The sequence below is a fragment of the Giraffa tippelskirchi genome, chromosome 1 (assembly GCF_054371585.1).
Source record: "Giraffa tippelskirchi isolate mGirTip1 chromosome 1, T2T-mGirTip1v1.2.pri, whole genome shotgun sequence".
Taxonomy (NCBI): domain Eukaryota; kingdom Metazoa; phylum Chordata; class Mammalia; order Artiodactyla; family Giraffidae; genus Giraffa; species Giraffa tippelskirchi.
The window spans coordinates 140325374-140349141 of NC_137275.1; the positions used below are offsets into that span (position 1 = coordinate 140325374).

Consider the following 23768-nt stretch of genomic DNA (forward strand, 5'->3'; position numbering starts at 1 on the left):
ACCATTTAAAGTAGCTGCATATATGGCTAAAATATAAACTTTGGTTTCTTTGCCAATTTTGTGACTCTTTAGTATTGGAGCAAGTTGTATTAAGTGGTAAATGGCCCATTAACCATATTGGAGTCCTCATAGCAGCACTCATTTCAAATTGTGCTGGCTTTACAATTTACATATTAAAAAATGTTCATTTGATTTCGTTCAGGGACAAAGCTGACATCCTGTATAAACGTTACTCCAAACAATCCTGTTTATTGGTCCAATTATTTCAATTGAAAGATGCTGGTTTACTGCATCTTAGTATATGTGAACAATTCTCAGGAAGAGTATTAGAGATACTTTGACTGTAGTGGCAGAATAACCTCACAGGGTTTCAATTCACTTTTAATTTTAAGCTCCAGGATTAAGGATCATTTATAATATAATGTAACAGTGTGGGCAAATACAGCTTTTCTTAAAATGCCCTTCTGATATTTGGGGGAAAGAATGTTTTTATGCAAGGCATTCACTAATGAATTACATGACTGCCTTTTCTCACTATAAATATAATTTCATTCACATTTCCTCCCTTCTCCCACATCCTTAAGAGATAGGACAGCATGCAGTGTTTTGCTTCATTTTGTTATGAAAAAAAAATTTTTTTAAGATGTGGTTTAAGGTAGTTCTTTAGGATAGATGCCAAGGTAACTAGTTAATACTGTTTTAAAATCAGGCTCTTAATTAAAAATGCTTAATTTGTGCAAGAAAACTACATGTTAAAATGAATTTGGAAAGATTAGATTGGAATTGCCTCAAATTCAATTAAGCCACACTGCATGGACGTGCTGGGAATATCAATACAATCACTGTAAATTTTGTACAAACTGATTTGTTGCATTATCTTGCTCATCTAACATACGGTACTTTTTGTGTCCATATTGCAGACGGCAACTCCAAACTAACATGGCAGTCAGACTGTGTGATGTGGCTTCTCTGCTTAGAAGTGGTTCGTGGGCAGCAGAGCCTTGGACCGGGGTCTGTGGGATTTTTCTTAAATTCTGTAGGCTACTTTTTTTTAGCATGTTGCAGGAGTGCTGAGGCCATACCAAACACTTGAACTTTTCATTTGGCATACTAATTATTCTTACATTTAACCTATTGTGGTATGGCCATCATTAGGATGTAAAGCACATTGCAATTTTAGTGGTATACGTAGCATCAGAACCTGCTTTTCTATGTAACTTTTATTATCTTAATTAGGATTTAGTGCAGCCTCAAAAGAGTGACAAGCTTTTTTTAAAAACAAAAAACAAAAGTTTTGGTATGGTCTGAATACTAAGTTACCGTAATTTTTTTCATTCTGTTTACTATGTATTTTTTTGGTTACTAAATTTTGAAGTTATTTACAATTCCTGATGCTTAAAAAAATGTCAAAATTGTAAATCTGGCTGAAAATTATTTGCCCAGTAACTGTTGAAAGAGTTTGCATTCTGTGAACAGTTGTGTTGAGCCTATCAATGGAATATGCATTATTTGTAAAATATAGCACATTAGTATCATTTTATTCTGAGCAGATGGTCCTATAGCTGAGAGATGCTGTAATTTTCAGCGCACACAGCCTACTGCAGCTGTTCACTTGAATGTTGGCTTAGGAGCTCATTCTTGCCACCTGAACATGGAAATAAATGTGCAATTAAGTGAGGAGTGTTTGTTGTCCTTGCTAAATCCTGCTAATTTCAGTCAATGAACATTTTATATTTCAAATGCCATCCCAGTGAGCTTTAGTCCGTATCTCGTATTTGGGTCTCATATAGTCTCCGCATAATACCCTAAGTTTTTGATTAGTGATTTGTTTTAATTGGCCTTGGCCACTCTCATCTTGCAGATCATTGTTTTCCTGACTGCTGGACAAAGGTTAATCTCACGTGCATTTTCCTGTGGAAAGAGTGACCCTGGGCTAATATTCTATAAACTGGAACGGTTATGCTTTATTAGGAAATCTGAAAGCTCCTTTCACAGTTTCAGATCAATTGGTTAATTATAATAAAATGCATATCTTGAATTGCTTCCGTTTTTTTTTTTTTTTTCAATACAGATTTCCAAAGGTTTCTTTATTTCTCTTCACCTCCCTAAAGTATTTTCTGAAAGTACATACCTGAGAGCGGTAGTTTGTAGCTTGCAGAGTAAACAACCCATTTCTTCTGAAAAGGAAGTGAAGTTTTGGAAGGGGTTATAGTTGGTTTGATATTTCATAGATAGGCTGGATTTTTGTCTCCTGTGTTTTACCCTGACAGCACGGCTCTTGTCCAGTCTGACCAGTCTCAGTCTACCCTGTGCTGCCTTCTTTTATAAACATCTCTTGTCAGTAGAGTTCTTCCTGTTTGCTTATCCATGGTTGTGCCCTTTTATTTTTCTTAGGCAATATGCTTTTTAAAAGACTCCTCCCCTCCTTTTCTTGTAACAGCCTTTGCCTCTACTTCGCTTTTTTAATTTTTTAAATTTTACCTCAAATTCTTTGCCTTTTATATGTTAAACCTTCCCTAAAACTAGCATCCTATGAATTCAGGATTGTCAGTTTTGTAGTTCTTTGTGGAGCTGAAAGATGGATGGAGTATGAAGGATAATCCTTTCAGTGATGCTTGGATTTTTGGATTCCCCTACAATATTGTGTTCTAAAGTAGATATTTTTTGGAAGATGGTTTTAGAGAATTTGGGGCTGTGGTTTGTAACTCGTGCTCAAAGAGCATAGAATTGGTTTTTGGAAACTAGATCTAAATTTGCTTAGTAAGTGATTTTTAGAGTAGGCTAAACAGTTTGAGGCCATTTTCCCCACCTCTGCTGTTTATTCTGTATTTGGAGTTTATAGATACTTGATCACTTGCATTTTCAATAGGCTTAGGTGCTCAAATGAAAATTCCTTGGGCTGGTCTGTTTGCAAAAATTGACATACTTGCATTGTTGTTTTGGTGAACCGGATAGGTTTTTTTGTTTTTGTTTTTTTTTCACTTTAAAGTCAGAGTCAAGGCAAAATATCACTTGGAATTGTTTGGGGATTTTATTTTGATGCTGTAGATCAGCTGCCTTGTTGGTGATCTTTAGCTGCCAAGGTTGACAAGAATGGCTGGTTAGATTCAAAAGGTACACTAAGTACTCAGTTTATTCCCCAGGTTATCCTGCAAACCCTAACATAAGACATTTGCTATTCTCTTATTTCTTACCAATGATAGAGGCGTGAGATATTGTCAATTAAAAACATTTTCAATATGTAACCAAAACAGTACATGTTGACAAATTTATAATTTTTCAAAGTACTCTTGCTCCTTGATTTTAATTAATGGATGTCTGTCAGTTTTAGAATAAACTCCTAGGCTAACTAAATATCTCTGCAAAGTTAGGGTTTTTGTTTTTTTTTTTAATACTTTGTTTCTGGTAGCATGTTAAACACTTTTATTTTCTGATATTTTTAGTCAGAATTTAATTCTATGCCCTTTGCTACTAAATTTCCTCAACTCGGTGGACACAGCAGGTGAGTAAGGATTGTGAATAGACCCAGAATGGGGTCCTAGAGAATGTTAAAGATGTAAATTGTGCTTTTGTGCATGTATGGAATATGTATGTGAAAAGTACAGCTGTGATCTTAAATTGAATAGCTTAATGTGAAGTAAAAGTTACCATAGGTGTTGTCCTTTTTGAAGCTTTGTTGTAATTTCAGCAGGACGACTTGTGTTTAGTGACAAGTGTTTAAATTTTTGGATGGGATCTCTAATAGTTTGTGAAATATGAATTCTGACATTTCTTATTTTCTCTGTTTTTAGCAGGTAATTGCTGCCATGGAAACACAACTGTCTAATGGGCCAACTTGCAATAACACAGCCAACGGTCCAACCACCATAAACAACAACTGCTCATCACCAGTTGACTCCGGGAACACAGAGGACAGCAAGACCAACTTAATAGTCAACTATCTTCCTCAGAACATGACGCAGGAGGAACTTAAGAGTCTTTTTGGAAGCATCGGTGAGATAGAGTCCTGTAAGCTTGTAAGAGACAAAATAACAGGTATGCAGTTTTAGATAAGGTTCCTCACATGTAAATGATTATGTTTCAAGGTGTGAGAAAATAAATTTACTGCCTGTAAATCATTCATTGCTAGAATTTTACACATCTAGATTTTCTCTGTTCTCTGGCTACCTCAGCAGTATGAAACTTTTAAGTTTTAGAGAGTTGTAAGCTTTCCTTTCAAAGCATAAACTATTTTTTATGAGCAGTATATATTTAACTAGACTTTTATATAATCTGAACTATACAATAACATCTTTGAAAATGTTTCAAAGTTGTACATGTATCTGGAGCACCAAGCATCATGTTAACCTTTAGTTTTGAGCTTGCATGGTTTAACATTTCAACAATGAAATAAGGGGAGAATTGTGTTTAGCAGAGGAAAATGACTTTAAAATGTCCTTTTCCTTAAGTCTCTGTAGTTCTGCTTATATATGACCAAGTAAATGGTGATACTGACATTGTCAGTGTATAAATATTTGTACAGATACAATTTGAGTATGGCAAGATCTTAGCTTCTGTCTGTTAATAGGGAAAGGAAAAAGTGGTACCTGAGTGCTCCTCTTAAAAGATAAGAATGAAAGCATGAGTAATTTGGCTTTTAATAATGGCACATTTTGAATATTATGTAGTGGAAAATCTCTCTAGTATTTTGGAGGATTTGATTAAACTTTTAGAATAAAGCAAAACCTAAGTAAGTATTCTTGGCCATAGAAGGGTTGACACAGGAGTTGTTTGCAGACACTGAAAATGGATGAAGTATAGACAGACTCTAGCTTTTTCATGTTATTGTTAAATATGAGTGGTGCATATCAAATGGTTTATCACCAGAATATTAAACTAAATATTTGAAATAAGTAAGCAGTTTGAGAAGTTGGACCAAGAATTTGAACTTTGACTGATCATGTGACCTTGGACAAGTCAGCTGTTGGCTTCAGCTTCAGGTTTCCTGGGTAAAATGAACTAGAAGGCAGAGGGAAGGGGTCCCTAGCTAATTCCTGGAGACAGCTGTGACTTTTTATGGGATGATACCTTTAGCTGTTCTTTTATCAAGAGAGAAGGGCTTATTGTCTCCAAAGTGACTTAGAGCTATTAACCTGGGCTTGACTTCGTGGTCGTATTTACTCAAGATGCAGATTGAGGTTCACAAAAAGAATTTATTCATTAAAATCAAGTAAAAACCAAGTAGGACTTGTTTATCATCAATCCATAATTATATTTTAACTAATTATGTTACTTAAATGTTCACCATGATAATTAGGAAGGTTTGTTTTTGAATATTGATAATCAAATGGATAATATTTTTCCATTCTTCCCCCACCCCCCGCCAAATCAGTGTGAGCAGTATACATAAAATTTGTTTAAAAAAAAAAAGTTATTGAAAAGTTGGGAAAGATAGAGAACAAAGACTTTTTATTAACATGTGTCTGTCCTAATACTGAATTTTATGTTTTTAGAAAAACAGCATCTTTTTATGTGTGCATTTTGTAGCCTCTTTGACATAAATGTGATAAATGGTATTAAGGTTTTGATATAAATGATGAGATTTCTGGTTTGATTATTTAGTTATCTTATTTAAAAAATGATGCTTGAATTAGTTGTACAGGTCACATTTTTTGTTATGATAGATGAAAGCAGTAAACAAATCATATATCCAGTCATTTGCATTGAATTAGGCATTTTCGCACAGGAGACATCTCACAGATTTTCATCTCTTACCTCTGGTCAGTCTAGAATTATCTTACTCTTTGTTAACCTATTACTAGAGCTGTTATGTGGCAAAATTGGATAAATTTGATTTCTTTGTCTATATGCCCTTAGCTTCTCTGGCTCTATGTGGAGGATGGTGGTAATAGAACCACAGTGCATGGGTAATATGAAGTAGTACATGGTTAGATACTTAGGTGCTACCAAAGCGTGTTAATATTTGTTGTTCATTTCTTTAACTCCCCCACCCCTTGGTCTTTTCATGGCGAGCTGGATAATGAAGGTTTCCATCCTAGTAAAATTTATGTTTAAAATTTCTCATAAGCAAACTGAGTACCCAAGAAAATGAATAGTAAGCACCACACATCCAAAGTTGTTTTTGCTAAGCTTAGTTCCATGAGATTTAGTCATAAATACTCCTCAAAACAAGTGTTCCACTAACAGATAAGTCTGAGAAAAATTGCACTCCAAGTTTACTACTTAAGAACCATACTGCAGATCTATTAACATATTAAAAACTATGTTAAAATCCTGCAGTAAAGAAACCAGTTTGATTTACAGTTCTGCCCATCTTATTTAATCATAGTACTCTGAGGAGGGGGTGCTATCTCCACGACCCTAGATTTCCATTAAACGTGTTACTTTGGAAGTCATTTGCTAACTAGTTATCAGACAGTCTGTAATTCTGCCATAAAACCTGTTCACACCAGTAAAATATGAACATGTTTCATGAAGTGAACATCCATGATAATGAACTATAAATTAAAAAGTTGAGTAGACACGTGAGAATACTAAGAACCTCTTCTGTTAATCCTGTTTTGATTTGGACCCCTAAGATCTTATTCTTGGTATGGGTTAAATCAGCGTTCGAAGGTTCTGACTCCTTTAGCTTCAAACATAGTTACCTTAGGTTTTTTTGTTGTGTTACTGAGTTTCTTAGTAAATACTTGTATTGAACAAAATAGTACATAGATTTCTGAAACTGGGTTTAGAATTGTTACACTTGGCAAAGTGGGCATATCTTCTGAAGAAGCTACTATTAACATATCTCTGAAAAGGTTTTGAAAGAATCTGTGGGGATTTGAACCCCACTTTGTGGTATTTAGCATTAGTCATCTTGGGTAGTTTTTCAGTATATGCTTTTACAGTCAGAGCAGAGTTTTTCAGTCACCCTCTAGTTACCCAACTTACTCTCTTTCCTGGGGGAGCTAGTGGGCCAGCTCCTGCTCTCTGATTTTGTAGGAGCATTTAATTGATCGGGTTGTAAGAAAACTAGGATCGCTCTGTGTGAAGAAAATTTAAATCCCCCCCACACACTTTTTCTCTTTTATTAAGTCTTTATTTAAATAATGCTAAAATTAGGAAACTGTATCTTAAGTACAAAATACCTAGTTAGGAAAGTATGTACCTCTTTCCTAAGTCCTAAAAGTATATAATATTTAGGTTGTGTCAGTGTTAGCAAATTAATCCACTATTTTGATATGAGGATTAGGGAGCTACGTTAAAAAACATCTTCGGTTTCAAATACAGTAATCTTCTCGCTAGTTGAAATTCTATTTATCACGTTGTTTGTCAGGCTCGTGCTTTGGGCTCATGCCAGCTTTATGCTTCACCCTGTTTCCTATCTATAGGCATTAATTATGAGAAACTTCTTGTTTGTACAGCTTAGCTGATGTCGGTCAGTCCCTCTGAGTTCTCAAATGCACTTCAGAGTCCTTGACACCTGCTGATGCTGCATTCTAGAGGAGTGAAATGGATTTTATGATGCAAGGAATGAATAATAGAGCATTGGAGTTGGAAAAACCCTTGAGGAGACCTGAGCCAACTCCCTCACTGACCAGAAATGAGAGGCCTAGGTTTGCTGACATGTCGAGTTCAAGATTACACGTCTATTAAGTGGCAGAGCAGGGACCCTAATTCTGGTTTTCTCATTCTTTCCGAGCATGTTTTCTCCTTGCTTTTTTTGTTGGAGGGCCAGAACTCACTCTTCAAAAGCTAAGCACAGGGCCAGCAGTTCAACTTCTATTGAGACATATAACTTTTCCAAGGTCACACAGGGGCATCATCTGGTGAGTGATGAGTCTTCCATAAGAGAAGAATGGACGATTTTTGAGGGTCAAGGACTGAGAGATACATAAAACTAACATGATCATCTATGCTTCTTTAGAAACTTGATAATCCCCGATTGTCAGTTTAGGTAGTCTTGCCCAGTGACTGCATGACCCAAGTCTGGCTGCACATCTTTACCTGAGGGAATTTTTAAAAATAAAGACTTTGGAGGCCTTGAAAATCTGTCGTCAAGAAGGCTCTCTCAGTGATTTGATGGGGGAATCAGTTCAGTATTTAAAGTCTGGTCAGTAGAATACCTGCATTGGAATCACTTGGGATGACTGTCAGAAATGCAAGTTCCAGGGCCCTGCCCAGACCTACCTAGGCAATCAGTCTGTGCAGGGGAGGGCCTGGAATGTGGGAATTACTTGGGAGTTACAGACTTCTTTTTCCTGAACATTTTGCCGGAGATGATAGAGCCAGAGATTTCCAGGTTTATCTTAATTCTGGCTGGAAGTGGGTGGGACAGGTGGGTATAATTGCAATGCCCAACTGTATGGCAAACTTAAGTTTCAGATACTGTTCCCTCTCTAACTTTTGATCTCTTGGGTTTCAGGACTAGAAACATTGAGTGTAGAAGTCACTGGGCTGTGTCTTTACTGAATACCTGACCTGTCCCTAGAAGAGTTTGTGTGTGTGTGTAGGTATGTATGTGTGCACATGTGTGTCTGTAAGTGTGTAATCAGTTTTTAAAACTCCAGGGTAGTTTGTTCTGTGGTTGTTAACTTTTCCTCCCAGAAGAGGAGATAAGAGAGTTATAGTTGAAGACCTCAGGAAATGAGTGGTGCTCTTTCACATTTTAATGTGATAGCTTCACTCTTAAACCCTAGGAATTGTTGAGGTGGGTCCTGTGCTGACCCCATAAGCTGCCAGTTAGAAGCTTTCAGATAAAAGGAAAAAACAAAGGCCAAAGCAGACATAAAGAAATACACATTACAGGGACCTAGAAGACAGGCTTTGCAGATACAGATTATCTCTGGACAGGCAGTGCCTTGGATGGGAACAGAGACCTCTTTCCACACCCACCCCCTCCTTCCTGAGATCCCATGTGGTGAGGTCTCCTATAAAACATGAGGGATCTTAGCTAGGTTAACTTATGTCTCTGTTGCTTCCTGAGAACTTGAAAATTAGTTTTTAATGCTGGTTTATTTTATGAGGATTGTATGATTTTTCAAACTTTATTTTGACAGCATGGTATTTTCCCCTCTTTTTAAAATCAGTCTTAGCTCCTCAGGATTGAAAGAGGTAAGTGGTATTTTATTAGTCTAATGCATACCTTCAGAGTTAATAGCTTTTTTTTTTTTTTTAACTGATGAAGTCAGTCACAGTAAGCCTGAGGCTGTGATGAACATTAATTTGAGAAATGTGGTTTTGTGCATCAGTTGCAGTCTTTAGGTCAGCTGATAGTTGTGGTATCCATAGTATTGAGAAGTTAAGAATACTGATTCTTGCAGACGGGTGGTTGAAAAGAGCAGGGTGGTTGAGTGAGTTGGTGGGTGGTGATAGTTTAATAAATACCTACTTTTGCTGACTCGGTGTATTTAGTTAGAAATTTGGCACAAAGGCTGGGCGTATGCCCAGGTGTTCACAAAACAAGATAACTTGGCAGCACAGGGTAAATGCATTGCTGCTGAGTATATTAACTGTGGAATATAATACGTTTGAATATGTCCATCTTTAGATTTTAGTGGCTAAATTTGTATAAAATGAAATTTATATAAAATAAGGTGAAATTTATTTTTTCATGGTATTGAAGAAACTATCAATATGGTATTGAAGAAACTATTTATCAGTATATCTTAAAATTACTTTCCTGTGTACCCTTGTTTCTTCCAAAGGTCGTGACTAATCAGTCATTTCAAAAATCTGATGTTACAAATTGAGCTTTTTGAGTTTCAGGGAAAATCTATAAAATTTATTCTTTTAGAGTTTGTTTTTTCCATTCAGACCTTTAAGTTGGTGTTTTATAGAATAATTTTCAAAGTGTCAGTATTGATTATAGGATTTAAGGAACTAAATACATTGTTTTTTACATTTTTTTCATTTTGATTTTTTATTCATTGTCAGGCAGAAAAAACTTTTCCTGTACCCTCTTAATTTGCAAGACCCTAATTACTGAACCTAACAAAAGACAGGTTATACAGTGTTATATGTCCACTGTATCTCAATAAAAGGGAGAAAAGGGCTTACCAGGAGAAGTGGCAATACTGTTTTCACTAATATTTCACATGCATTGGGAGTTCACAGAAAAGAAATGAAACAAAGAAGTGGCTAGTCTCTGAGGCTTGTATACCATTTTAATAAAGCAGAGGGGATTTGGGTTCTGAGGGTGGATAAACTGCAGGGAATGACCAAGAAAATATATAGGGGGAAACTAATGGAAGATGAGAACGATTTTAGCAGGGTTTATTTATGCAGCTTCATCTTGGTGCTGGTTCTCCATCTCCATTGGTAAGAGTTGATCTCCTTTTCTTGGTAGAGGAGAGGGGAACACTTTCACAAGGGAAGTTTATAACCTGTTTTTAGGCAGAACAAGCTAGGGCAGAGAAGAGTACTCTTTCTGCATCTGTTGATTCTTAATTGTCTTTAACTCAAAATAATCCTTGTGCTTATAAGTGCCATAGTTTGGGGTGAGGGGACAGGGCATATTCTGACTCTCTTCACTATGAAATGAGTTTAACTCTCAGTTAGCAAACTGAAACAGAGAAGTTTCTTCTGGTTGTTGTTCAGTCGCTAAGTCGTGTTGACTCTTTGCAAGCCTATGGACTACAGGCCACTAGGCTTCCCTGGCCTTCACTGTCTCCTGGAGTTTGTTCAAACTCATGTCCACTGAGGCGGTGATGCTGTCCAACCATCTCATCCTCTGTCACCCCCTTCTCCTTCTGCCTCAGTCTTTCCCAGCATCAGGGTCTTTTCCAGCTTTGGCGTGTGGGGACAGGACATATTCTAACTTTCATAAGTTAATCTTATGAAATAAGATTAACTCTCTGTTAGCAAACTGAAACAGAAAAGTTTCTTCTTCTGTTAGTCTGTGGTACTGAAACCTATAAATGACTAGTTTCTGAAAGGAAAAACATCTATAGGGAGGATATGGACAAGTTTGAAAGAGAACCATTCTCAATTAATTTGTAAATTATCTGTAGTTTTGTCTCTTTCCTTGATGGTGATCTTTGTATTGCTTTATTTTATTCCATGAGAAAAAAAAAAATGAAGTGTAAGTCCCAAGAACAAGTTACCTAGTTTTCCAGCAGCTTTTGAGGAGCTTCCCTGGCGGCTCAGATGGTGAAATCTGCCTGCAGTGTCAGAGACCTGGGTTCGATCCTTAGATCAGGAAGATTCTCTGGAGAAGGAAATGGCAACCCACTCCAGTATTCTTTCCTGGAAAATCCCATGGACAGAGGAGCCTGGTGGGCTAACAGTCCAAGGGATCACAAAGAGTCAGACACAATCGAGTGACAAACACTTTCACTTCTTTCACTTTACTGTGAACATGAGATTGAACCTGTTGGTTAAATGAAGTTGAGTTTTGACTTTATACTTTTTTAGTCCTTGTTGCTCCTGAGACTTCTAGAATGACCATACCTGTTTTGCCAGTAGATTAGGAACATAGTGTTTTAGTTCCCTTGACTTTTTCCCTTAATTAGTTTGATACAGAACACAAACTTTGTTAATGTATTCAAATGTAAGGATACAGTTGAAATTCTTCCGTGAGGATTTCTCCCTTTAAATTATAGCAAGATGTGAATGGCCTGAGTGTTCTTCGGACCTTTCCATGGTGTTTCTTCTAGTTTTTGTCTACTTGTACTTTGGAAAAAGTATACATACACACATCTGTATATCAAGTGATGTAAAATAGAAACCATTTTCAGTTTTATTCCTTAGTAGCTATCATCATAATGATGGAAAATGTAGATGAGAAAAAAGATGGTGAATTAAATGGGAGAACATACAGAACAAATTCTGATCCAGGAATCGTTCCTCTTTTTTAATCTATAGAATGTTAAAATCCTGTTTCTCAGGTATGCAGTTGATTTATCCATCTGTTTTTCTTTTAATGGTTTTTTTTTTCTGTTTTACTACCTTTTCTATTGCACCTGCCCTTGCTTTTTTAACTTTTTAAATTATGAGTACAGCAAAGTGTTTTTATTTTGCACCTGTTGGAGCATTTTAAGTATTTCTTGAACAGAATAGTTGATCATTGAAACTAAAGCTGTGCTTCAGAATACACCTCCTTTTGTGCTTGTTTTAAGTTACTTGACTTTCACTTGAGTCCACCGCTGCTACTGAAATTTGAGAGCTGAGAAAACCATGAATGTCTTTTTACAACTAAAAGCGCTAACTTTAAAAAATATTTTCTGGCGTTTTACTTGTGAGTGTCTTTTTGATCTGTTGGGCCTGTGCAGTGGCTCGGTTAGCATGTTTTACTTAAAATAATAATACTTTTTTGGCTGTGCTGCATGGCTTGCAGGATCTTGGTTCCCTGACCAGCAGTTGAACCTGGGCTGTAGCAGTGAAAGCCTCCTAAGCACTGGACTGCCAGGGAATTCCCTAGCATGTTTTACTTATTAATGTATCTGGTTTTGCTTCCTAAAGTGCCAGAATGTCAATATTTTGACATCATTGGATATCCCTTTATTGCTGCTGGTATCTTCATACATTTTTTGAGGGAGTTTAAGCTGCGGGAGACCCAGGTTCGATCCCTGGGTTGGGAAGATCCTCGGGAGAAGGAAATGGCACCCCACTCCATTACTCTTGCCTGGAAAATCCCATGGACGGAGGAGCATGGTAGGCTACAGTCCATGGGGTCGCAAAGAGTCGGACACGACTGAGCGACTTCACTTCCTCACTTTAAGCTGCATTGGCAGCTCCTCCCAAGTACTGTGAAGAGATGGAGTCTCATTTAAAACTATCTTTTTTGTGTTTTAACTACCCAGTAATCTCTTATATGAGCTCAGGTAATTGAAGGGTGATAGCAGAGGCCAGGGTCTAGGACCTGCTGTCCTCCCTGTTGGAGGGCCTCTGCCCATCCCAGAGGGTCTTAGGCGCAGCCTACTGTGACTCAGCCTGGACCAGCCCTGAACCAGAGCACAGAGTAAGTCTGTTCAACCAGAAGAACCATTAGGGCTTTCCTGTCTTTCAGATCAGCTGTGATCCACTCCTAGCATGCTGTGTCCATGCTGACAAAGATCATTTCTTTGGAATCCAAAGAGTAAAAGTTGACTATGGTGCCCTGAAGCCCAGAGCCCCTGGGGTGGGCTGAGTGCGAGGAGGGGAGACAGCCATCTCAACCTCTTAGGGCCCAGGAGACTGCTTGGCCACTTCAAAAGAAGAGGGGAGAAGGGGGTTTTTAGTTTAAACTCTGTTGATAAGCGTTCCTTCCCATCCTTCCATGTGAAATGGACTTTGAATGCAGTGGTAATAGGATTTACCAAACCCCTGTGTATACCAGGGTAGTTATAGCTTAACTTGGGATCAAGTTGTTGGGATTAACAAAGAAATGAGACAAAATGCGTGCTATCTTCAACTCCCCTGCTAGGGAGGTGGGCTAAGGAGCACAGGTTTTCGAGGTTTTAGCCTGGAAAGAACATGTTGCACTTACATTCAAATACAGGCCTAGCTGTTTCCTTGTATTGTAGCATTGTTTGAGTTATTTGACTCTGACCTTGTTTCTTCGAATAAAGTGCCTAGCACATAAGGGCACTCTTTCTCTCTTTTCCCAGTCCCTTATTCATTCAGTTAGAAGACAGTTGCAGATGTTTTTTCCCTCCGGGCAAACTGATTGAAAAACAAACAAAAAAAATCAAATAAATTGGTTGTCTTAGAATTCTTAGATTTTTCTCATGATGTGGAAGTTTGCAAAACATTTTCTCTTCTTTGCTTTCTAGATGACTTGACCAACAGAATTGATTTTCTAGGGATGGGACAAAGTGGGACTAGGAAGTACAAGTCAGGACTTGGGAGCCCAGAAAGATGATTAATGATATTACACCAGCCTCTGTCAACTGGAGCACTGGAGTGTAGAGTTATTGCCCTGTGTGGTATTGTGTAACTGTTATTCAGAATGAATTAGCTTGACTTAAAATATGAAGGTACTCTTAGCCAAGCTTCCCCAGTGGACTGTTAACTGGCCTGGAAGGTCAGCAGGTTGTTCAGTTGAGCCATGAGGTATCAGATAGATGAAAACTAAGTGAGGCTTGTTTTCACTGTTACTGATAGCTTCTTCCTTAAGATTAATACCCCTTTAATGTAAATCATAAATACCAATATTATATATTCTGATTTCATCAAGTAAGATTTTGAAGAAGAGAAATGAAGAGATCTGTGTGTTTGGATGTTAAGAAGCCCAGTGTTCCTGTAGTGTTAGGAGATCAGAGGACTTAGGAAAAAAAAAATTGCTGTCCCTTGGTTTTCTTTTGTTGAAATATCCATTGAAAATATTTAAAGCGTTGCCTTATTCAGTCATCACAGACTTTGCAGATTCCAGTTTGTAAAATGAGGGGTGGTGATTTTCATGAAGGCATGGTTAACTTAGCAGATGCAATTTTACATCTTGTTTTCCTTTTTTTGTTAAATCCTTATGCATATTGTGAATTAGAGTTTATTTTTAGCTCTTAATGAGTTCTTTCCTCATCATTGTACTTTTTGTTGAAACTCTGTTTTCTACATAATGCTTTGATTTTGGAGGGGGAGTTTATATGGCTCACAAGTCCTGCATCCATCCCCAGTCTTCACTCCAGCTCAACTAGAATTTGTATTTTTTCATTTGCGGTAATAGATCTGGTTATCTGTTACTTTGTAGAGTAAATGTGGTGATGCCCTTGACTCTTCACCACCTGTTTGACCTTTGCGATTTATCCTGAGAAAGTTAGATTTAAAGGAGGCATAGCTGCTTATAAACAGGTAAACCAGAATTATTTCATTGTATTCAAGGTCAGTGGAGCCTGAGGGAGCAATTTTATTTCTTCATATTTTGATGCTTTACATTCAATCTTAAGGAGTCACTGGGTCATTAACACAGTAACTTCCAAGATACTGTGTTCTGAATCCTTCTTCCTGATCCTGGTACTAGTCTCTGAGAGCTTTTTTTATACCACTAAAATGAATTATAGTTTGCTTTCAGTCCACTTTAATAAAATGTACCTAAATAGACTGGATATGGTGTGTCAAATCAGTTGACTTCTCTCCTGTAAAATAAGGTTGCTTTCCTAAATGATCTGAAGTCTTATCTAGCCCTAGATTTCTGTGACCTTTCTTCTTTGTGAACATAACTGCTAAGTTAAAACTCTTCAGCATAGTGCCAAGGGATTCTGACATGTATGGTGCAGAATCATTCTGCTTCTCAGGCAGAATGATTTGGGATCTAACATTTAAGCTCAAGATATTTAACTAGGGTTTTTTTTTTTTTTAACTCTTAATATTGCTGGGCATTTATTTCAAGGGTAAATTCTCTTCTTTCATGTTATAATCAGGTTAAAATACAGAATTGTCAATATTGATTTGTTACTGTGTTTTTTGTTAACACATTTCTTTTTGTAAGTGCTGGAAATTGGAAGCCTCTGCAGAAAGGCATGATGGTGTATTAATGTCCCCCAATTCCATATTTGGGGACATTAAAAACAGACCTAATGAGCTTTTAAAAATCAGAATGTGAAATCTTCTGAGCTTAGGTTCCCTGATCTTACTCGAAATTTTAGTTATCTGAGTGTTTATTGAAAACAACATATGTGGACATAGCCACTGGGGGGAGGAGGGCATCTAATATTCTTTCCTGGTTTCTAGGGCTGGACAGAGACTTTTAAGAGTCCTTCTCCCTTTCTGGTGGGACACTGGTAAGATACTGCCAATGAACTTAATTTAGTGTATACAGTTCTTAGGTTAGTTTTGGTTAGATGAAAACAAACATCTAAGAGGGAGGGGGAGGCTTATCTGCTTTTTTTTGTTTGTTTGTTTGTTTTGTTTTTTTTTTTGCTTATCTGCTTCTTAAGACCAAATTCTGCCATAAGTACAGGCATCAAGCTAGCCAGCTCTAATTGATAAATTACTTTGCAAGCTTGATGGAAGTCCTAGTTCTCTGTTCTTTTTTGAGGTGCTTCCAACACACCTTTTATGAAATGTTCACTTGTGGCTGACAACATTCCAGGAGTGGGGATCTGTGCCCTCTGTTTGCATAATGCAAAAAGAAATCCTTTTGAGCAAAGGCTGAACCCGGGACTGTCGTATTCAGGTTCTGTCCATAAGTACACAAGTGAAAGACCCCTTGGATTCTTGTGTCCTGTTGGTACAAGACTGGATAGTGTCTCTAAACTAGTTTAACACATCTTGAATATCTTTAATTTTACTAATGAGACCGCCATTTCTAATGCTCAGTACACTAATTAACAAATAAGTAGCTTAAGGAACAAAAATGCTTTTTGACATTCATTATAGTAATTAGCAGAGAATTGGTTGTTGACTTAGATACAGATGGTAGATAGTCTTGTAACTAGGCACTTTTGGAGGTTTGTCCTTACTTGTGTTAGGACGAACATAAATAACATCACATTGATTCATGGTAAATTAAAGAAAACTTTAACTGTGGTAAAATCTACATACCATAAAGTTGACCATGTTGACCATTTTAAGTGTATACCTCTGTGGCATTAAATATATTCACAGTGTTGTGCAGCCCTCACCTCAGTTTCTAGAACTGGTTCATCATTCTGACCTGAAACTCTGCACCCATTAAACATAACTCCCCATGCTGTTTCCCTTAGCCCTTGGCAACCACCGTTGTACTTTTTATCTCTATGAATTTGTCTGTTCTGGGTAAAACAGTGAAATTGTTTCGTATTTGTTATATGAAGGCTTCCCAGGTGGCGAAGTGGTAAATAATCTGTCTACCAGTGCAGGAGACACAAGAGATGCAGGTTCGATCCCTGGGTCGGGAAGATCCCCTGGAGAAGGAAATGGCAACCCACTCCAGTATTCTTGCCTGGAGAATCCCATGGACAGAGGAGTCTGGCGGGCTACAGTGCGTGGGGGTCACAAAGAGTCAGACACAACTGAACACATGAGCAGAACATTATACCAAAGTGTGTTTTTTTTTTTTTTGGTTGTGTCATGCAGCATGTGGGATCTTACTTCCCTGACCGGAGATCAGACCCCTGCCCCTTGCATTGGAGGTGCAGCGTGTTAACCACTGAACCTCCCAAGAAAGTCCCCAAAGTGTTTTAAAATTATAGCAATTGCTTTAAGAGATATTAAATTTTTGTCTTGGGCCATGGGCTTTTCTGCATATTTTATTTCCTTTTATTTCAGTGTGCCTTCAGGAACCAACCCCTCTTTTTGAAATATTTTTTTGTTTTCAAACTTGGTTCTTGTCAGTTTCCCCGTAAAAAGAGTATCCAAGAAGAAAAGAGTGAATTTGTACACTATTTAGCAGATTGCCCGCTACTTGCAGGGACTTCACCTCGCCCCTTTGCAGTGGTCCAGCCTGGTTCGGGCTTGTTTCTTCTTTGGAAGTTGCCTCCAAGCTCCATGGTGTATTGGCGGGCCACCTGGAGGAAGGGGTGGTGGCACACACAGTAGATTCAGGGAGGAGAACCAAAGCAGCTTTGCGCCCCAGCAGTGCTCTCTGCCTTCATACTCGTCTACTTCCCCTTCTCCTGAAAAGGCATGCCATCCAGGGACGACTGCCTGTGTGAGGTCCTGGGACACAGGGCAGTGGCCTCAGACTTCTTTCTCTTTATCTTGCTTCATCCCCTCTTCTGCTGAGAACCTGAAGGCAGTTTTGGCAGAAAGCTGTTGCTCAATAGAAGGAGCCAAAGAGGAAAAAGTAGAATTTCTCTTCTGTAGTTTTAGCTTTACCTTCCGTTTTTCCTCCTTCCCTAGCACTCCTTTTGCCTATCCCATCCCACCTCCCCTAAAAAAAAAGACAACACACACACACCCCCCCAAAAAAGAAATCCAGTGAGGGAGATCCCTTTTTAGACCACTGGAACAATTGCTATAGTAAAGGAAGCCTTAAGCATCTTCCTGCTGCACCTTTGGGAGACAGATGCTGATGTAGGTTGAATTTAGAGGCAGGTGGTCTGTGGCCTATTTCTGCCTTTACGTTATTTCAGATTCTGTGTTACTGAGTAGAGCAGTCTTCCTTTAAAATTTTAGGTCCCATTTTTTTGGTCTCTTGCCTTCTCTGTTGGCATCTGCTAAATGCCTGCTTGGCTACAGGAACATCATTCCACACTGTATTTATTTTCAAATGCTCGCTATTGACAACTTAAGAGCAATTCCACCAGTTGAGACTTAGCAGAAAGCTTCCCCTGTGGTGGAGGTGTTAATAAAATAATTTTTTAAAGGTAATCCTTCTTATGGTTTAAGGTCTTAATTCCAGCTTCATACAGGCTTCTCCACACTGTGTTCTTGGTGGGGAGCTTCCGAAGGTCGCTTTTTGCCATAGGGGAGAGCTACTTCTGGAGCTAGAAGGTCTTGTCTGGTGTTGGTGGTGAAGGTGACTCATGTTAGCAGCTTTTGTTAACTGAGAACATTGGCGCACTGGAGAACACCAGCCAGGGTTGAGTACTTGATTTCAAGGTGGTGGCTGTGTCTCTTAAGAGATCCTGAGTCACAACATACTCTGATAATCTAACTTCTTACATTATTTTCACCTTATTTTTCAGGTGAGTTAGAGTTGGAGGGAACTGGTCATAGTTTGCAGAGGGGAATGAAGAATACTCTAAACGGTGACTTGTTTTTGAGCTAGGATTTAGCAGCAGTACTTCCTGTGTACTCCACATCAGGAGTGTGATTTGGAGAAGGTCTGGCTCACTAATGAGTTGTTGATTATTCCATTTGATGGTTGAATCTTGGAAGCAGTCTTTTATTTGAACAGAAATGAGAGAGGTATTTCTTTTCAGTTTGTATGGAGAAATCTGTAAGACACTTCATGTATCTGAGAGGATTGTCTAACTTCATTATGACCATTCCATATTGAGATATTCTCTTTCCCCTCTCTGTCCATATCTTAGTATAGGCGAGGAGCCAGTATGGAACCCAATTAAGATCAGTTAGGTATTTTCTCCCAGAACCTCAAGGAAGTGATGGAAGGATGAGATGGTGATGGTGGCCCATCTCATTAGACACCCTGTCTGTCTTACCTCTGAGATGATGGCTCTTTTCACTGCTTAGCCCACTGGAGCCTGGTTCCTAGCTCCTCTTGATTCTAAGAATTTCTGTGCCTCTTCCAATAAATTCCCTTTTGCTAGTTAGCTGAAGTCAGTTTATGTTGCTTATAGCTAGTGAAACAATTTTTGCTTAATTCACATTTCTGTCTGTGTGTCAAAATTTACTTTTCAATACACCCAAAAGCAAGCTTACCGATTTCTTGGAGGGGCGGAGTTGGTGTCACTTTGACTCAGAAGAGTAACTTTTGTAATTGCTTAGAAGTCCTTGTTTTGAACTTGTCATCTTTCCACAGAGGCCTCTCAGAAAAGGTGCAGATTCTAGGCCTCCGTTTCTAGGTAAAACCTTGTTAAGGCCAGAACGTTTTCCATTAAGAAGTTAATTTGAATCAGAATGGGAGATTGAACCCTTTTCTGGCTCAGGTCATAAGACATTTCCAGTTAGCTGGATACCTTTCACACCTCTATCATTCTAACCTGAACTTTCAGTTCTTTAACATGGCATATGTGTTCAATTAGATTCTCTAAAGCATTTGTGATGTGGAAGAAATTAAGCTGCAGTCTAGAGTCCTCAGACTGCTTCGTGGAGACACAGGTGTTGTGATTTTTTATTTTGGTTTGTTCAGAACAGCTTTTACCTTTGAGTCTGAGGTTTGTTTAAGGACTCTTTTTCACCTCCAAAAAAAACCAGTTACCCCTTTTTGTATAGTAGTCTGCATTGCCAGAAATCCTCTAGGCTTTGCATCCTGACCATTTTCCAGGGTCAAAATTTTCCCTCCTTTGAACCTGTCATATTTGTCATGTCTGTAATAGATGAACTGCCCAAGAGAACTGTTAACTCACCCTGAGACTTAGTTTTGGGGAAAACAAAGGCTATCGGTAAAGATGTTTGTTTCTGTTTTGCAAGGTATGTATGAATGTGTACTTTATAAAGTCATTTGTCCCTGTCTTTCAAATAGTTGACTTGTATTTGGACCACATTGTCGTTGTTGGAGGGAAACCAAAGTTCAGCTATAATTATGCAAAAATCATAGGTGCAGTGAAGATAATTAATAATAATCCCTCTAAGTAACATCTTGTGACTTCTCTCCCATTTCATTATGTTTTCTGGTCAGCCCCTTCCTCCTCAAGTGTAGCCAAGAACTACCTGAAGAATGGCTGAGATGACCAGTAGTAATGGCATTCTTAGTGATGACTCAGTTGATCTTTCTGGGTGTTTCTTCTCTAGCTTTTAATCTTCAGAGGTCAGTAATGTTTGGAGGCTGCTGTTGTTTATAGCAGCTGATGAAAGTCATAGACCTTATAGAACAACAAGCTTGCTTGTGAATGACCTCCATTTATTCCCTCTGCTTACTTAGTCATCATTTAATTAAAACCCATTGGTGTCTAGTCATGTGGGAACGTAGGTATGCTTAGATGTATTACATTTCTGTGTTCCATGGTGTCAGTGGTATATATCGTCAGTATCAATTTTTTTTTTTGAACAGCTTTCAGTTCTCTTTGAAAAGATCAAACTCTAGTTTTTAATCTTTATTTTAGTCTATTTATTTCTAACTAATCATTGATGCAGAATCATAACTCTTAATTGTTCGAAATAATAGCCAATCAATTTTATGTCCTTACCTTGCAGCCTCTTAGGATATTTACATAAGCTTAAAGGATTAGAATGGGATATCTGCTCAAGTAGCTTTAAGTAAAAACACAGCATGAAGGTTAGAAGAAGGATGGCTTGGCCAGGATAGTACCAGGTTTCAGGAAATGATACAGAAAATCTTTGAATAACACCTTAATTAGGCTGTAGATTCTGCACTCGGGAAACAAAAATCCTGTGGGAATTGTTAAAGTTTAACTTAGCTCCTGGTCCCTTGATTCGAATTTCCTTAGAAATTTTGCTTCACTTTTTTTTTTTTAATCCTAGATGAAAATGATAGAGAATTAAAATGCAAGAACACCTTAGCTTTGTAAAGAATGATGAAATTGAGGGCTGAGGCAGCAGTCAAGATTGGGGAGTAATTATATTTTATGATAAGATTTAAAATTTTATCAAGGACAATTATTTGAATTTGATAACTAATATAGTTATCACTAGGATTAACCTTTAGGTTTTTATTTCTGGATCTTCAGGAGTCTTGAATTGCTAGGGAAGAGAAGAAATTTGGGGTTAATTTCCATGTTTCAACAGTGGAAGGGCTATAATTAAGATAGCCAAGTAGCATAGAACAGTTAATTGAATTTTTGAATTATATGTTTAATGTAATCTTTCATATGCTGGAGGCTTATGAAAAATAATTTGCCGTGGTTTCGTGCTTCAAAAGAATGCTGTTTAGAACCAATCAATCTTTATCTGAATCTTAAGTAAATCTCAGAGGGATCTGAGGTTTTTACAGATATGCAAGTCACAACTGTAAAATGATAAAGCTTTTTAAACCATAAAACAAGTTCCACTTCCTTTAGTCTTAGATGGAACATTTTAGGGAGGAGCAGAGGATCAAGACCCCAGATAAAGTATAGAAGGCTTTTGGGTTAAGGAGATGCATCGCAATTCAGAGTATATATGTGTGGTTTCTTGATTGAAGATTGGTAATTTAGGTATATATGGACTACCTTAATAATGTTAGTATTTATTAAGAGAACTAGAATGAGCATTATATTATTTTTGGAAATAGGGCTTAATTAGTAAGTGATCTAGCAGCATTCATAAAGTCTTCCAATTTTTCCCCCAAATAAAGGAGATTGGTTTGTAATATGTAATTATTTAGTGCCCTGCTCCTTTATAAATAGAAAGTAAGAAACTGTCAGCAACAAAATAGGAAAACACCTGGACACTGAGGGCTATTGAATACTGGAATAAGGTAAGGACTAGTGTTTGGTGAAATGTTCATTTAAGTGGTATACTTGTTGTCTAATATCTAGTGTTTTGTATAACATTCTCCGGCATAAGATGCTCCTTTAATGAAAGTGGCTTACTCTACTGCACAGGCTTGAAATTATTTGTGAAACTTAACTTGACAAGAGCAAGGTAGATGGTAGAGTCATAGGGGTGAGCATTAGAGTGCGCTTTTAGTCTGGCTTTTGTCACTGATCAGGTGTCATTTAATGGATCTAGGTCTTAGACGTAGCAGGAAGCCATAAACTCCTTGGCCCCTTTTCTTTAGGGGACAGTTCAGTTCAGTTGCTTAGTTGTGTCCGATTCTGTGACCCCGTGGACTGCAGCACGCCAGGCCTCCCTGTCCATCACCAACTCCCGGAGTTTACTCAAACTCATGGCCATTGAGTCAGTGATGCCGTCCAATCATCTCATCCTCTGTCGCCCCCCTTCTCCTCCTGCCTTCAGTCTTTTCCAGCATCAGGATCTTTTCAGGTGGCCAAAGTATTAGAGTTTCAGCTTCAGTATCAGTACTTCCAATGATGTTCAGGACTGATTTCCTTTAGGATGGATTGGTTGGATCTCCTTGCTGTCCAGGGAACTCTGAAGAGTCTCCAACACCACAGTTCAAAAGCATCGATTCTTTGGTGCTCAGCTTTCTTTATAGACCAGCTCTCACATCCTTACATGACTACTGGAAAAACCATAGCTTTTACTAGACGGACCTTTGTTGGCAAAGTAATGTCTCTGCTTTTTAATATACTGTGTAGGTTGGTCATAACTTTTCTTCCAAGGAGCAAGCGTCTTTTAATTTCATGGCTGCAGTCACCATCTGCAGTGATTTTGGAGCCCAAGAAAATAAAGTCTGTCACTGTTTCCACTGTTTCCTCATCTATTTGCCATGAAGTGATGGGACCAGATGCCATGATCTTAGTTTTCTGAATGTTGAGCTTTAAGCCAACTTTTTCACTCTCCTCTTTCACTTTCAAGAGGCTCTTTAGTTCTTCTTCACTTTCTGCCATAAGGGTGATGTCATCCATATATCTGAGGTTATTGATATTTCTCCCGGCAATCTTGATTCCAGTTTGTGCTTCATCCAGTTCAGCATTTCTCATGATGTACTCTGCATAAAAGTTAAATAAGCAGGGTGACAAAATATAGCCTTGTCATACTCCTTTCCCGATTTGGAACCAGTCTGTTGTTCCATGTCCAGTTCTAATTGTTGCTTCCTAACTTGGATACATATTTCTCAAGAGGCAGGTCAGGTGATCTGGTATTCCCATCTTTTTAAGAATTTTCCTCGGTTTGTTGTGATCCACACAGTCAAAAGGCTTTGGCTTAGGCAATAAAGACCTACAAAGATCTTTAGGGGACAATCGGTGGCAAAAAGATGGATTCGTAGGAATGAGAGATCTTTTGTTAACTGTCTTTGCCCAGTTCTTGAAATGTGTTTGTAGAGTTGCTGTGAATTTTGTCATATGGCCCCTAATAACCTAGAAGCTCTGTCTATAGATGTTACTTCTGCATCAGATGGTCCTTTGTACTAATCTGTTGCCATAAAAATACACCACCTTCCCCAGGAGTGAGCCTCATATGTGAGAATAAGCAAGTAGTCAAGTAACTTGAGTAATAGAGGGTACAGGAAGACATTTTAGAAATTCCTAAGATGAAGTAAAGTTGAGGTGTACTGTTCTTGGATAAAATTTCTTACCTGTACGCTGCTTATAGATAGATTCATGAGACAACATGATATATGAGACAACAAAATAGTCATAAGTTAAATTGTGTTTGTGTTTAGGTTTTCCCTGTCTGACAGAAATAATGTATCTACGAGTTGGCACAGTGGTGTACGAAGTCGTAGACTGTATGTTTGAATATTTCATTTTCGATAT

At 38.1% G+C, this 23768-nt stretch overlaps 1 protein-coding gene across 46 annotated transcripts in view; it reads left to right on the forward strand.

The window, feature by feature from the left end:
- Nucleotides 1-23768, forward strand: part of ELAVL2 (ELAV like RNA binding protein 2) — a 307766-nt gene that overhangs the window by 61689 nt on the left and 222309 nt on the right. For 22 of the 46 annotated variants that reach the window (XM_081498583.1, XM_081498444.1, XM_081498453.1 and 19 more), the window contains one exon: nucleotides 3792-4035. In XM_081498583.1, coding sequence (XP_081354709.1) covers nucleotides 3807-4035 — 229 coding nt within the window. In that variant the 5' untranslated portion in view covers nucleotides 3792-3806. Of the gene's footprint in view, nucleotides 1-920; nucleotides 1037-3791; nucleotides 4036-23768 lie in introns of all 46 variants that reach the window. The other 24 variants (XM_081498326.1, XM_081498363.1, XM_081498315.1 and 21 more) reach the window with 4 other exon arrangements.